This window comes from Corvus moneduloides, chromosome 11 (genome assembly GCF_009650955.1).
Source record: "Corvus moneduloides isolate bCorMon1 chromosome 11, bCorMon1.pri, whole genome shotgun sequence".
Taxonomy (NCBI): domain Eukaryota; kingdom Metazoa; phylum Chordata; class Aves; order Passeriformes; family Corvidae; genus Corvus; species Corvus moneduloides.
In genome coordinates this window covers 11,083,871-11,099,542 of record NC_045486.1, presented here as the reverse complement: position 1 = coordinate 11,099,542, position 15,672 = coordinate 11,083,871, and the positions used below count along the sequence as shown (strand labels likewise).

General features: G+C 47.2%; 1 protein-coding gene across 1 annotated transcript; it reads right to left on the bottom strand.

Moving 5' to 3' along the window:
* Positions 1-1,921: 1,921 nt before the first annotated feature.
* On the bottom strand, positions 1,922-15,417 carry KLF15 (Kruppel like factor 15). The gene is made up of 3 exons (XM_032120899.1): positions 15,263-15,417; positions 9,931-11,038; positions 1,922-3,943 (listed from the first exon to the last, which is right to left on the bottom strand). The coding sequence occupies exons 2-3, from the start codon at positions 10,971-10,973 to the stop codon at positions 3,775-3,777; spliced, it is 1,212 nt and encodes a 403-aa protein (XP_031976790.1). The 5' UTR covers positions 10,974-11,038; positions 15,263-15,417; the 3' UTR covers positions 1,922-3,774.
* Between the last annotated feature and the right edge of the window lie 255 nt (positions 15,418-15,672).

Genomic DNA, 15,672 nt, shown 5'->3' with positions numbered 1-15,672 from the left:
TATGCATAACCATGCCATGCTGTGCTTTGCCATGCAGAGTTGCTGAAGCTGGGACATAATAAACTTATCTAGTTGTGGCATCAAAGCACTTAAATATATATTTACCTTCAGGTGGATAAAGCCAGACTTAAGGCAAGGCCACATTTTTCTCATGAATCAGCAAAACCCAGCCAGGCCAGTAATTCCACATAAAACAAACATCAAAATCTCTTTTGGAAAGTTCTAGTTTTTTGTGACAAAACTCTGACAGTGTCATTCATTTCATGCAGAACTAACTCTGCTTTCACAGCAAACATGGCTCTACTCTTTTCAGCAAAATATTGCAACTTTTACATAAACTTATATTTCCTTAGGTATTAACTAGAAAAAAACCCCACAATTCACAATCAAAACCCTTATTAAAACAAAGAGAAAAAGAAAAAAAAAAAAAAAGAGAGAGAATATGCATTTCATGGAAAATATTCCAGGCTAAAACATAACTTAGATCTTTCTGCCCTGCTGTGCTCCAACAGCAGGGATTTTACATTACTCCACTTCAGCTTTAAGTATTACCTCTTGCAGAAAAATAGCAACTTCTGCCCCAAAGGTCTTGCAGGGTGAATTGCCCAACTTTACAGCAATATCAGAACTCCAGGTGAGATGGGGAAGAGACTGAGATGCTGGTTAAAATAAAGCAGCTGGTTTAACAGATGAAGTGGATAGGGTGAGAACAGAAGGGAATTGCAGATCCTCTTGGTGCAGGCTTGCTAATTAAAGCTTAAAACCGCTGTCCTGAGCCCTCTGATCTTCAGGCTACACCTCAGGAGGTAACAACAACCTGGAGTGCACAGAACTTAGTCTGCCTCATCCCTCGGTCCTCTTGCCAAACTCAAAGGGATTCTCTGGGAAAAATAATCAGGGGTCTGGAGAGCCCAGGCTCATCAGCTGGCGCTTTTTGGTGGCTGTTCTTCAGGGAAAGACTTTAATCCCTCAGTGCCTGTTAGTGTCAGAATGATTCTTGCTGGGAGAAGATCTGGACCCACTGCACCATTGCTCCCATGGAGACTCAGAAGTGACTTTAACACCAGTCATGTTGCTGGTTTCTTCTTCCAGTGGAGGACAAAGAACCAAAAGCACAGTGCAAGAGATGTCCCGGCTTTCAGATCACAAGAGCATGGTGTTCATGCCCCTATTGTTACAAATGGAAGCAATGGATGTTGCAGAACAGGGTGTCTTCTCCTCAGGCCTGAGGCCATGCTTCCTACCACAGCTCCTTCACATCATTCTTTCAGGCGCGGGATTTACAGAAGAGCCAACTGAGGTGCCCTGGCACCAAGACCTCCGTCGTGCTGGGCCTTTCTGTATCAATTTATTCCTGTGACTACTGGTCTTACTGCTTGCTCCTTCCAACCAAGGGTCACACAAATGCAGATTAAGGCCCACAGTACCACTGTGATGCGTTATTATCCCCATTTTACAAGAAAGGGAACTGCAGAACATGGCAATCAAGTCCTTTGTCTTGGATCACACGGTGAGTCACTGCCACAGTCTGAAGCAGACTTTGAAGCCCTTCCTCCTCCACACTAATCGCTAAAGCTGGAATTCCCTCAAAACCTGCTTGCTCTGCTTTATTAACCACAGTTTTACTGCATCTGCAGACCTGTCCCACAGCAGTCAGGAGCCACGGAAGGCGTTTGTGTCCCAGTGTGGCTGCCAAGCGAGGCGTGAGGGCTCCAGCGAAGAGAGAGCTGAGACATCTCGCGCCTTCCGAGAACTTTCTGAGATGAGAAAAACTGAAGATAACTTCAGAACTGTTCCATCCTCTCCCTGTTACACAGCACCTGAAAATTTACATCCAGGTGAATCGAAATTTCAAGTGCGATTGTCCTGATTAGAGAGCTGGCTATAAAGGAAATTAATGAATAATAATTTCAAGGAGGGATTTAAAATTTCCATTTTCATTTTATTGTCAAAGTAAATATATTTTTATGAAGAACAAAAGAAAATATACAGAATTGTAACTTATGTACACTGGCTTTATAGGTATTTTTGTTTCCAATTTACACAAATTTGATATGTTATTAAAAGATATTTTATATAGATATGCATCTATGTACAGTTTTATTTACATACATTCATAGGATGTGATATAAACCAGTCAATAGATGATAGTTCATTTATATTAATTTCTAGAGGACAAAAGGAATGCATTCACTTTAGCTAGACCTGCTGTTCTGGCACAGCACGGGTTCCTGCTCTGCCTAGCGCTAGGATCACACTTTCCTACTTCCCATTTTGCCGACAGAAAAGACAAACAGATGCCATCTGCGAATGGAAAGGAAATGCAACATCCATTATAAAATCATTCCTAATTACTGAATTCTATTTTCTTCTAAAGCTTCTTACAATTGCCAGAGTTCAAAAGGAAAAACGAAACAAGAAGAAACACAAATAAAATCACTTGCCTGCTACCATCTGATCATTTGCTTAAATTCCCTTCTTAGCCAGCTATCACACAAATTTGTTTCTTTTGGCTACTGTTCTCACCCATTCGCCCACCCCAGCTGCATGGAGCTCTGACATGGCTGTCGGGAGGGAGGGGATTAGCACCGAGGGTCACCCCTAGACCCCGATCTCCCAGTGCTGCCCCACCAGGCCACGGTGCCTCCCACCCTCCCTGGGCACAGGCACAGCCTACAGACCCTGCCAGCCAGCAGGCAAAGAGAGACTTAGCTCCAGCCAGCCAGGCCTTCACTCACAGTGGATGTGGCGATGCCCAGGGCTCACCAGGCACCCCCGCGGCTGGGGCTCTCCTTTCTCCCTCCAGATCACACGAGGGGGCAGGAGCAGAGACAGGAACAGAGCTCAGAGGCTCTCACAAACATCTTCGTGCTGCTTTGTGTGCAGACAACAGCTCTTCTGCTAAAGACAGTGGATGCTGCAAACCAGCCTCAAAGGAAAGCAGCGTCCTTTGACACCTGGGCATCCTTTCACCCCTTGGCAGCACAGGACAGAAGCACGCACACAGTTCCAAAGGCTCCACTCCAAGCCATTCCATCCAGCCTGAGCCTCTGGGTTTGCTTGGGACGTGCCTTTGCTTAAATATATATATATGTATGTATGTATGAATATATATACATAAATATTTATATATAGCCCTAGCCAAGGGAAAGGTAAATGTGAGCCGGGAAAATCAGAGATGCATGGAGGCACATTCCAGTGCTCTCCAAGCCTTGTCTGCCCCATCCCCGACTCCCACTGTTCCTCCTCCTATGGCCAGCCCCTACAAATCCTTGGCTCAGACGACCCAAAAACAAAGGAATTGTTCTCATTTCAAAAGGAATTTGCTGTTTCCAAACTGGACAAATAGAGCAGCTTAATAAAAACTCACAATGAATGGCCTGTACATGAGCAAAGCCCTCAGGAATGCCAGGGCTATAATTAACTAGCAGCAAGCAACTTTTACATTTTCCTGTGCAGCAGAAAACAGCTAAAAATAAAACACTGTAATTTCCAAAAGAAGCAGCAGCAAAGGAGAGACAGATAGAAGGAAATGAAAATAATATCCTTAAAAGAAAAAAAAAAAAAGGAAGAGGCGCCCCGCTCTCCTGACCCAAAAAGAACTTCATTCTCAAATCATCTTTGAAGGACATGGGGTACTCAAACATGGTGATATCAAGTAACAGCATTGACTGTTCTGTGGAGACAAATAAATTATCACTAGAAATATAGTGAGCAAAGTGCTGTCATTGGCTGCTGTAGGATGGCTGGGCGGGAAGGGGAGAGTGGGACCCATCAGTTCACGGAGCGGACGGAGCGGTTGCTTCGTGGGAACCGGTGCACCTTGACATGTTTGGACAAGTGGTCACTTCGAGCAAACTTCTTCTCGCAGACAGGACACTGGTAGGGTTTCACCCCCGAGTGGGAGCGCCTGTGCCGGGACAGCTCATCTGACCTGGAGAACCTGCAAGAGAGGAGAAGCCTTTTCAGATAAATGGGATTTTGTAACACTGAGTCTCTCACAGCAGGTTAAAAGAAGTCCCCTCAGGCCACTGGGAGACTCCAGGAACTGAAAGGAACACGCAGCAGGGCTGGGCTGGTCCCAGCCTGCTGCCAGCAGCATTGGTGGAAACACCCAATTACCAGCCTCATCCCGTGTCAGCCCTGGACTCACGGCAATGCACGGAGGCAACGTTTGTACAGCCTCGCCCTAGACCCCACAACATGGGTGCAGCTTGACAAAAACAGCGCTGCTCTGATCCCTCTGCTGGTCCCCTCCAAAGCCACTCCCACCATCTCTCTCCTGCAAATCCAAGCACGGACAATCCAATCCTCGAGCAGAGACAGCAACCACCGTCCTGCAGGTGAGGTCTGTTTCAAGCTCCCACAGACATGAGCACAACAGACACGCCCTAACTGCACCCAGTTTGAGTGGGACTCCAACTAGGTAGCCACAGCTACCTAGAAACACTATGACTTATTAGATCCAGATGAAAAATTTACTTCTGTGTGTGCTCCTGCAGGCTGCATGAAGAGTCGTTAATAGTACCAGAGATGCTCAGCATCTCAACAGCTGAAATTCAGGTGGGCCCCAACGGCCATTAGCATACTTATTTGCATAGGTAGCATGGGTAAATTGAAATCAAGAATGAGCCTTAATTACCAAAACTGCACTCCATAGTCTTTTGAATTTTAGATATTTTCCACCTTCCATCTACACAGAAAAATCCCCAAATAGCCACCATGAATCCCAGAGGCATTATTGAACTCAAATGAGCTAATCCTTTGGTCTTAAGAGCAGGGCTGGCTCTATTACCACTTTGGACATGACTGGGAGACAGAGGGTTAATTAACAATGTCACACTAAAACAGCCCTGTCCAAATGGGTACAAAAAATTTGCTGCCTGACAAAGGGCAATTAAGTGTTTTGTTGCCAGAGCAGTAACAAAGAGCAGCACAGAAAGAGAGCTTGCAAGAAATGGTATCAGCTGTTTATTTACAATAAATAAATGAAGTCATGGGCACTAGCTGAACAAATCGGGGAAAGAACATGTAGAAAAATGTGCCCTTCTGGAGCAAAATATCACATCACCAACAGAGCGAATACGCTATTTTTATGAAAGGGAGAAAACAGGACTGCTGGGCTCCTGTGAATAAGTCCCTCATGCAAGAAAAGTAAGTTTCCACATAAAGGTTTTAATTAGCTCTGATCTCCTGCCAACAGTTGAGGACCAGGACATAGGCACTGGGAAAGCTGGTAATGGTTTCCTCAGTTGCTGCAGCTCTTCAGTCTGGTCATGCTCCCCAGAGAGCATTCAGCCAGTGGAAAGCAGATGCAGTCACTCACCGTGGGTAAGATACAGTGTGGGCACATCTCTCCCAGGGGCATTTCTAGGGGAGATTCTTTCACCTATTCACTTGCTTTTCTTCCTTTCCCTGCCCTGGTATCCTCGTGGTGAAAGAGTCAAATTCTCCATGAAGAACAGGCAGTTGTTATGGAGCTGTCAACCTGGTCCTTGTCTGGGATGAGTCTTCCTCATAAAGGCTATGACACAGGTTTCTCTTCATGCCTTCTGCTTGCATGTTTGCTTCCTCTAACACCCCTGCTCCTTTCAGCCATAGCTTCCCAAAAACACAGTGTGGACCTGGGAGCAGCAGGGTCAGGGATTTCTCCCAAGTCCTTAACACTGAGCTGGTCCCAGTGCCAGATCCCTGCAGGGAAGCTCTTGTAGGGCTATGGATGAGTGGGCCTGGAGAGTGCAGGATGTTGCCTGTGCAGACTGGCTCAACAGGACTGAGCGCTGGACAAGGAACAGACCTGTGCCACATCCAGGGAAAAGAGGGAGCAGAGAGGGAAAAGCACTTTTGCAAAGAGCTATCCTCTTATATACAGACTTCAAAGGAGTAAAAACAGATGTGGCTGGGTTGCCTTGTCCTATGTCCTTGGCCACTGAGGTCACCATCTGCAACAGAAGCGCAGTAGCACTTGGCTAATGCTGCACAAGAGCTTCACAAGTGCATTTCGAGGGGAATTGCACGGATGGTGGGGGAGAAAGAGGCGCACGTCAGGAATGAGCTTGGATGAGTTCATCCGATAAAAATACATTCTGCCTCATAACGATGTCCTTAGCTGAAGAGGCAGGAATGTTGCAATACTGTTCCCCAGCAGTGACGGAAAGATCAGCTTACAGAGCCCACAGAAATAAACCTCAAGCTGTCTGTGTGTTTACAAAAAAACAACACAAAGGTTAGGACAAGGAAGCTGGGAGGATCTGGCGGCCTGACTCTGCAGTGAAATATCTGCAGCACATTCTGGCACTGAGATCAACCCAAAAAAAGTGAAAATAAACCCCTGTGTAATGTAAAATTTAAAAAAAAAAAAAAAAGGGAAGCCCGAAGGAATACCTCACTATTCTGCCACTGCCATTTCCAGAAGGACTCCTCCTTCAAAAGAAAAGTGAAGGGATCTGGGCAATCCCACAGCAACTTCATCCTTCTATCTGGCAGGACCCCAAGGGACTGTAATGATATCTCCCTTGAAGAAAAATCCTAGAGCTCCCTGATGTGTAGGACGTGTCCTGTGTCTCCCAGCCATATGGGGACATTCCTATGTGGCTCATGGGACGAGAAAGGTCAATAGCTTCAGCCTGGTACTCCTGGTCCCTGCCATGCCCACCAGCCATTGAGGCCAACTCAGGCTGTACCTCTCCTCCAGATTGGAGGGAAGGCTCCAGGCTGATTCCTGCTGCCCATCCCCAGAGCTTTGCTACAATAAAGCAGCACAGCTCCTGTGCACCTGCCATCCCTTGCACAGCATCAGCAAGAAAAACCAATGCGAGATGCCTGCCCTGCCCCATGCGTGGTACTGCTCACAGTCACTCGGGCCCAAGCACACTCCTGGCCACACATGTTAGAAGCCTTTAAACCCTCCCTGCCAAACCAGGCAGAGCTTATGTCCCATGCTGTCACCTGTGGAGCCTCCAGCCAGAAGATGCAGTGGGGCATTTAAAGCCAATTGCCTCATCCCACAGCCTTGCAGCAACTGCAGCTTTGCACGATACTGTGCCAGGGAGGGGAAGCAGGAGCTTCTCCTGCTCTGTGCCATCACACAGCTCCTGGGCCCAGCCCACACTGCAGCTCAGCTCTTTGGCCTGAGCAGTGCTAACCAGAGGCTGTGGTGCCAAAGGTAGATGGTGACACAACACGGATCAGTGCCCTGACCCGTCCAGGGAACACAACGGGTCACTGGCCACTGCCAGATGAGCACCACTCTGCAGCCTGCCGAAACAGCCCTTGCTCTGTGCCTTGGAAGGGCACAAGTGAGCAGTGTTTAGCCTCCATCAGGGAGGTGCTAAGGCTCTCCAGCCCTCCTAGGGGTTAGCAAAAGGGTTTGCTGGGTGCACGCTCCAACCCTGGTGAATTTAAAACATCATAGCATGGCTGCACAGAGAGCTGAGGAACCTTTAACCGTCCCACTGAGCTCAGGCACTTTGTGCTAGGCAACACTTTGTTTTGGTTTTTGAAATTACTATCTCCAGTGAGATCAGATCTTAAGTGTCTTCAGTGAAAAAATAAATACACAAGCACAAGAACACAGGGGAAAGAGGGAGAAAGCAGAGCCCGGCAGTGTTTTACTGCTTAAATTCATCTGAGATTATATAGACCTCAGAGCAAACAGAGTGGCCAGATGCATTGGACTTAGGTCATGTGAGGCTTAAGTCACAGCTCTCACTGAACTTCTGGAAAAGGTAAACATGGTTTATTGATGAAAGGAGACTGAGTAATTCAATGCTCAGTTGGGTCTGGCCTTCGATGTGAGAGCAGCGTGCAGGGGATGGGCAGCAATCTCAGGCTGGTGCTAAGGATTGCTGCGAGCACAGGAGGCAGCTCCTCAAACACAGACTCTCCTGCTGGCTATAAAATTCTCCTCTCATAGCAGAGCCCTTCCAAAGTCTGGGGGTTTTGGGGATTGGGATTGCAGCCCAGGCTGTGAAATTCAACAAGACAAAGAGCAATAGAGTTTGAAAAGTACTTGCAGCAGCTGTTTGTGGACAAGACACATGTTCTTCATTATGAAGGTGATTAATTTCTCATTACTGTTGGGCTCATCTTTAAAAAGTTGTGGTGGTTGAAAGTTCAGGGTGCTCCAGGTTGCGGGACCTGCACTTCTCTTGGCCCACGAGCATCCTGCTTTTGATGCACACCATTCGCCGTAACACTTCGAGAAGAGAGGCACCTGTTGTAAATTTAATCATCCTTTATCACTTAATATTTTTCCTAAATGTTCCCCTTAGTTTTGTATCTTGGGGAACACCAGCTTTGTGATAAGACAGGGCTGGAGAAGGTCACCCACAGGCAACACTTCAGGCTCCTGATCTTGAGCCACGAAAGTCACTGGGAGCATTGGTACAAATCTCAGCGTGGATTAGACAAACCCTCACGTGCCACGTGCATGTGTCACAAAAAGGAGAGCTGTGCTCACATCCCAGCGCAAGGAAAGCCAACATGACACCCACAGGCACATCTGCTGCCTGTGCACACATACTCTGGCAAACAAATAAAAAGCAGCGAGCGCCTCTACTGCAGGTCGGGAGCAACCAGCCCACGGTTTCTGGGACTAATCAGCTGAATTTGGTGAGAGGGCACCCTGAGCAGCAAGAAACTGAGCTCATGAAAGGTGCTGCACGGACAAAAGGAAACAAATCACCACCTGTTTGTAGAGCCCCATAAACTAACCTGCTCAGCCCTTCTGAGAAGCAAACTTCAGACTGGTCCAGCTGGGGAACAGAGGGTTCAGCTCCATTGTGACCTTTTCCCTCAAACCAACCCAGCCATCTCTAACTGCTGCATGTCTCACATACTTGCATTTTTACACAACACTCTCCTGTTACTTTTTACCTCGTCTGTTGCCCATGATCAAAACCCATTTTCTCATTAGGCATTGCTCACTGAAGCTCTGCAGCATATTATTTGAAAGAAATTCAGTTTAATTTAACACAAGGTAGTTAAGATTATGTTTTCTGCCATCATCATTCGTGGTGCTGTATATTAGCACTTGCTAGCAGCCAAACCAGTAATACAGCTAACTGGAAAGAGGGAGGAAGGCACCTGTCAAAGTTTCCTTAAAATAAAAGTTGTTGTTTTTTAAAAGACTAAATTTTTCAAGTTGTATTAAAAATAAAATAAAATAAAATAAAATAAAATAAAATAAAATAAAATCCCTCTGCAAAACATTTTTTCAATAAAACCTGCAATCTTTCATTCAAGCAATGTTTAACTCCACCTCAGCCTTCTGGTTATGTTGTTACATCTGACAGCTTTTTTGCAACTTTGAGTGGCACCCACGCATTTTTCTGAATCAAGACAGAGAATAAAATCCAGAGTATGCCAGAGTGTCACTGCTAGCATTTTCAGGAGTGGGATGGAGTGCATTTTCTATGAAAGCGCACAGAATACTGCTTTTAACCACACTTGCTTGTCACAGCCATTCACTGACCATGTTTAGTCCCACACAGCTGGAGCCACACAGGGCTGTGCACAGCAGTTCTGCCCTAAACCATCCAGTTCACTCACAGCCTCAGCTGGTGCCAGCCACGGCTCTGCTGGGGCTGGTGTGCTGCAACCACACCAATGCAAACACCAGGTCTTACCTGTGGTAACAAGCTTAATCTGACCCTCTAGAATGAAATACAAATTATGATGGACTACTTTTATTTTTTTTAAGACACTAAAACTGCTGGTGCCAGCAGGTGATGCTGTGCTATTTAATTTATCAAAACCCATGGGTTACCTAACAGGAAGAAAAAAGGTCTTCATTGTCAAACCAACCAAACAAGTTCTGGCAACAGAAAGAGTTTATAAATCAGAGTGCAAACATACTTGCTCAGCAAGTTAGGTCAAGTGAGCAAAAAGGGGAAAGGGGATTGGACAGAGCTGCACCCCAATACTGACCTCCATCCACAACCCGGCCACGTGCACGCAAAGGGCTTTTCTCCTGTGTGCCTCCTCAGGTGGGCTTTCAAATGGCTGCTTTTCGTGTACATCTTGGTGCAACCAGGAAAAGAACATTTGTGCATTTTAATGAGTTCGGCTGCAGGGTTCTTTTGAAATTTCTGACCCATGATGATTCCCGTCTGCCCCTGGATCATGCCTCCTGGCCCAATTGGCTTGGCGGCGATGGGGACGGGAGCAATGCGGACAAATTTAGAGGACAAGTTCAAATTGGACGACTGAACTATCTGAGGCACAAGGGCAAACGTCTGTCCTTGGATGTTGACTAGGAGCTGTGCAATTTTAATGTTCTCCTGTGCTGGTCCTTGGGAACTGGGGCTTGTGTTGGACTCCTGTTTGATCTGTACAGGCTGAATTTGGAGCATAACCGGTATCCCATTCTCTAAGGTCATTCCTCCATTTGAAGCTTGGCCACCTTCCATTGAGCTGTTCAACTGCTCATTTTTACTCTCTTTTAAACTAGCACTGGGTAACATATGGTCTTTTTGCTGCAGCGAAGCAACAGAAACTTGGCTGCAAGCTCTCAAGTCCTTGGTCTCACTTTTAGGTCTTTCTTTGAGCTCCAAGTCCATGTTCTCCTCCAAAAATTCCTCAATTTCCTCAAGCGTTGGCTGAAATGGTCCTGAGTCTTCCATATCCACGGCAAATTCAGGCAACCTAAAGTACTCCTCTTTCACTATTGGCTGAAGTCTCCTTTTGTCCCACCATGATGCAGTGGTGTTCCCCAAAGATGCCTGGGACAATAAATAGTCTAAGATACTGTCCTGACTTTCCGCACTGGATGTGCTTCCATAGCTGGAGCTGAGCACCTGGGAGTCAGGGCTGGAACAAGAACAAAAGCTGGACGAGTCACTGTCATCTTCTGACAGGGGAGAGGGCAGCATTTGGTAGGACCTCACACCTGCTGTCATGTCCCCAAAGTATCCAAGAGAAGATCTTGTGGATGAAAAGGATTCATCAGTAGGCAGCAAGTGATCCACCATTCCTGGACGATCTCTTAAGGATATCCCAACAGCATATAACAGGCAGCTAAAGTTCAGGTGAGAGCCTGAGTGCAGGAAAACAAAAGAGTCAGAAGTTGGTTTAATCATTTATCTCCATGAACTGAAGCTCGTAAAGCCCTCTAGCCCACAGGAAAGCCCAGAGCATCCAGCCTCCCTGCTACAAGCTTTGATATGTCTGCACCACCCCCCCGAGGACTGTCAGGGCTGAAGTGTTTTGCAGGATTGCACCACATATTTGCAAAAGAATTCTGTCAGAAATCATTTCCCAACTGTGTGTGCTCCAGATTTACAGCTCCCTTACAGAATATTACCGACAAGAGAAAATAAATAATGAGCTTTCACCTAGCAGTGAAATCCAGAGTGAAAGAAAGGAATGGGAAGAAAAAAACAGTGTTGAAATTTTTACCACCAAAAAGAAACAAATAAAAAAAGTTTATTGCTGGTGGCCATAAAACGCAAATCCTTTCCCTATCTTGTAGCTTTCCACCAACCTTATTTTTAACTTCCTCAGTTCTACAAATATAGGCTGTTCAGCATAATGCAAGGATCAATCTGGCAGGAGCCAAAAATATTTACTGTGCTTCAGCATTTACTAGGCGGATTTTCCCCTCTAGATGTAATGAATCAGTGTGCCAACGTCATCATCACCTGCACTGTCCTTAATAAGGCTGGCACTGCACTGAGCTAATTACCACGTCCTGCCAGCCAGCTGGTGGCTGCTTTCACCCCACGCTCCTGTCTCTCCGGGGCAGAGGTTGAGGTGAGCTGAGCCCCGTGCCAGCTGCTGCCCCGGCGGGGCTGCGCGGACCCCCGGCACCCCGACCTGCCTGCGCTCCCCGTGCCCCCTGCCCGCGCTGGGGCGGCGAGCGGGCAGCATCGCACAAATCCCGGCTCACGTGAGCCCTAATCCCACTACAACCCCACAACAGCAAGCCCCACCTTTCCCAGTGCAGCCCACCGCAGTGCTTGCTGACAGCCGCGATTGTCCTGCGCTTTCCCAGCTAAGACGAGCAAACTTCATAGAAAGGCGCCTGGAGAGGGGGAGGCAGGAGGGACATCTGCGTATTTTTTTATTCCCCACCTCCCCGAGGGGAAAAAAAATTGCTTACGGATGGAGATTATGCCCCTTAGAGAGCAAACGCAGAGATCTCTGGATGGAGCGAACACTGGCCCTCAGTCATTCGCTCAAGGTGACTGATTGAAAACAGAGCTGTACATGTGCATAATAAAACAACTCTTTCTGTGGAAGGTATGTGGACTGCAGAGATAGAAGTCATTCGATCAGCCTATGAGGCTGTGTGTGTGTGTGAATTAGGAGGCATGTGACCCAGCGTGAAGGAAATGCCAGTCAATCTTGTTACACGCTGTCATTTTCCACAGGCTCTGCCGCTGCGCTTTGGACGCTTTGCCATGAATAGTCAATAGCTCCCAGTTTTGTGCAGGCGAGAGGATGGTTGTTACTGCTGTTGCAGAGCATCTCTGCTGCCTCATCTCCAAAATTTGCCCTGTCTTTCCTTTACTGGAGAAAAATCAAAAGGTGTCTGTGTGCTCAGTGCTGCAGTGAACACAGAGTGAGATATTTTACACAACACCCTTAAAGAGCTCTGTCCCACTGGCAGCATCTATTAATATTTCACAGGAAGAGTGGGGATAAAGCTGTATTTCTTAAGGGTCTTATTCTTAAAGATATGGCTTCCTCCTTCATATGCACGTGGAGGAAACAGGGATGGGTTGAAAGACTTAAAAGTAAGATTGCACATTTTCCTGGTATGTGTGTCCTGTCAGTCAGCTATGCCTCTGAACCAATAATGAAATACCCACATGTGCTGAACACGAGGAAGTTCAAACAGAGGTTAGTGGCTCTGTTTTGCGACCTTAGCCTATAATCATGTCTTATAGTAAAAGCGAAGAGTCAGAAGAGCTGAACTATTTCTAACACACTTCTTTTTTTTTTTAAATCTCTGTGTTGATGGTAAGTTCCCCCAGCAGAAGTCCCAGAGCTGAGCTATTCCAGTTTTGAAACAGAAAGCAACATCTGCTTCTGACAAATTAGTATTGGCATCTGGTAAGTATTCACCCAAGCTGATTTTTTCTATCTTGCACCAAAAATTGGTGACTGCCTTGAGAAACACGGGGCAGAAAGGAAGACTTGCCCTCAGATGGTTTCTGATCCTTCCTCCAATGTCCGTATTATTCCAGCTTAAACTTCTGAAGAATGGGGCTGTGAGGGAAATCTGGCCTGCAACGTGTTTTTTCTAAGAAAAGCTGGCGTGCTCTGCATGCACCAAAAGCAGTTGGTGAACTTCTTTAAAAAAAAATAAAATTTAAATGTTCAAGTTTTCTTTAAATGCCTGCAAGAACTAGGAAGACACATATCAAAATATCCATATATTTCCCCAGGAATAGAACTAAACTTAACTTGAATAAGAGCTTAAAAGAGGAGAAAAAACCCAACAGTGAACCCCTAGCAACTGCTGTGGGCCAGTTACCTCAGCAGAAAACAGCCAGCACGCTTGTTTCCCATCTCTTTTGACAAGGAACAATGTCACTCGATGTAACCAGAGGCTTTTTAAGAGGAGACTGTTAGAGGCAAATAGATCCAGGCACGTTATGGGCCAGTTCTGCTTTCTGTGCACTCTCAAAGCTTGCAGAACAGCCAAGAAGATTTTGGAGAATGCCTGGAATGCAGGATCGGGCCCTGGCTATATTTTTCTCCTAAAGGCCAGGCTAACAACCAAAAGGCTTTCATCCTTACTTCACCTGAAGACATAGCCAAAACCAGAAGATTAGAAAACAAAACCAAAAAAAGCCAGGGCGGTGAAGGCTATGAAAACTAATGATGTTGTTTCCATAACGCACTTTCATCTCTAGGAACCTTCAAAACATGTTAGAAATGTAAGCACCTATACAGAGACCACAATGCCTGAGCCGCTGGAAACAGCACTTCTGGAGTGAAATACAGCAGCTGTTCAGCAGCACGACCGTCTCCAACTTTTTTTATGAGTTCCCTGGGTTGTTATGATGTCCTTTCTGCCAAAAACATGTTGTTCTGTTTAAAATCTGTCCATCTAATCGCCAGCTAAAAAAAAAAAATAACGACAAAAAGCAAAGCAGAGAAGACGTATTTTGATGCAGAGCAACATTAAAATGTAAAGTCCTGGGAAACTGCTGAAACATGGGGATGTATTTCCCAGCCTGTCATTTCTGGACAGTAAGCCCAGCACAACTGATCACACAGCATATACGAGACGCTGACGGTCATTTCCTACGTTTACTGCCACAGCTTTTTCCAGTTTAAGACTAATCTCTTCAGGGTTTTCTCTTGTTCCCTAGAAGGTTTTAAATCTGTTCAGGCTGACTTCTGCTCCACAGATAGAGCCTTAAACCAGGCAATGAAGCAGGCCCAGAGTTTCTAAGAAATTAAAAGAGAAATGCAGAGGAGGGGGGGGAATAATAAAAATAAAAATAATAAAAAGCCGTGAGCCAGGAGTAAACCCACTTGCTCTCATCTCTTCCGCAAGGTGGCTGTGCTGCTCCCCGGACACAGCGGGGTGTTCAGGTTTGTTTTTTCCAAACCCACTGCTCCTGGGAAACTGCAGAAACACTCCCAAAGCTTTCTTTCCTGAAAACTATCCCGCTCCAGCCCCAAACTTTGGCTTCCACAAGAGGAAGCACTTCACCTGCAGCTGGCACAGGCAGTGGCCCCGCCGGAGCGCACCCCGCTGCCTCTGCACCCCGGCAGTGAAGGGTGCCCCGAAACTACGCGTGGCACCAGCCGCTTGGGCAGGGAAAAGGGTGCCGGGGGACACACACACGGAATTCCCGCTCCAGCACGAGCACAGCCAGGCTTCCATAGCTGCAAAACATGTTTGTTTGGGGGTTTTGTTAATCGTGGTTTTTTTGTTTGTTCTGGTTGTTGGGGGGGGGGGGGGGGGGGGGTAATTTTTTTTTTTGGCTTTTCCTTCCATCCCTTTTCAGGAGGCTTTGGGGGCCCGAATTCCCTCTCTCCCCCCCGTCCCCAGTGTGGTCGCAACGATCGGGAACAATCCCCCCCATCGCCGCCTGTCACTCCATGGCACAGCACCGCTCCAGCCCGAAAACAGCCCCCCAGCGCTGGCCGCTGCCCCGCCGGGGATGGAATTCCATCTCCCACCCCCGCCGTGCGCGGCTGCAGGGGCACAGCCCCCGGCCCCGCGCGGTGCTGCGGCAGCGGGCGCGGAGGCACCGCCGGCGGGACGCGGCCCCGCGCATCCCCTGCTCGCCCTTACCTGAACTCCTCTGCGAGCCGGGGGGCAGCAAAGGCTACGAACGACCAGAAGAACGCAACAACAACAGCGAAAACGGGAGGGGGGGGGGGGGGGAGGAAAAGCCCCAAACAACACAACCAAGCCACAAAAAAAAAAAAAAAAGAGGAAAAAAAAAGAAAGAAAAAAGAAAAAAAAAAGAAAAAAAAAGAGAAAAAATAACTCTAGAAATAATAATAAAAAAATAAAGAATAATTTAAAAAGCCACACACGCACAATAAAAAGGCAGGATTAAAACCAAGCAAAGCCAAAGCAGCAGCCCGCAAAGGCAGGAGCGGCCGGGAGCGCGGAGCGGCGGGAGGCGGGCGCAGCTCCCCCGGGAGGCGGGTGCGCGGCTGCGGAGCGCGGCCCCGCTCCTGTAGTACTATATCCCC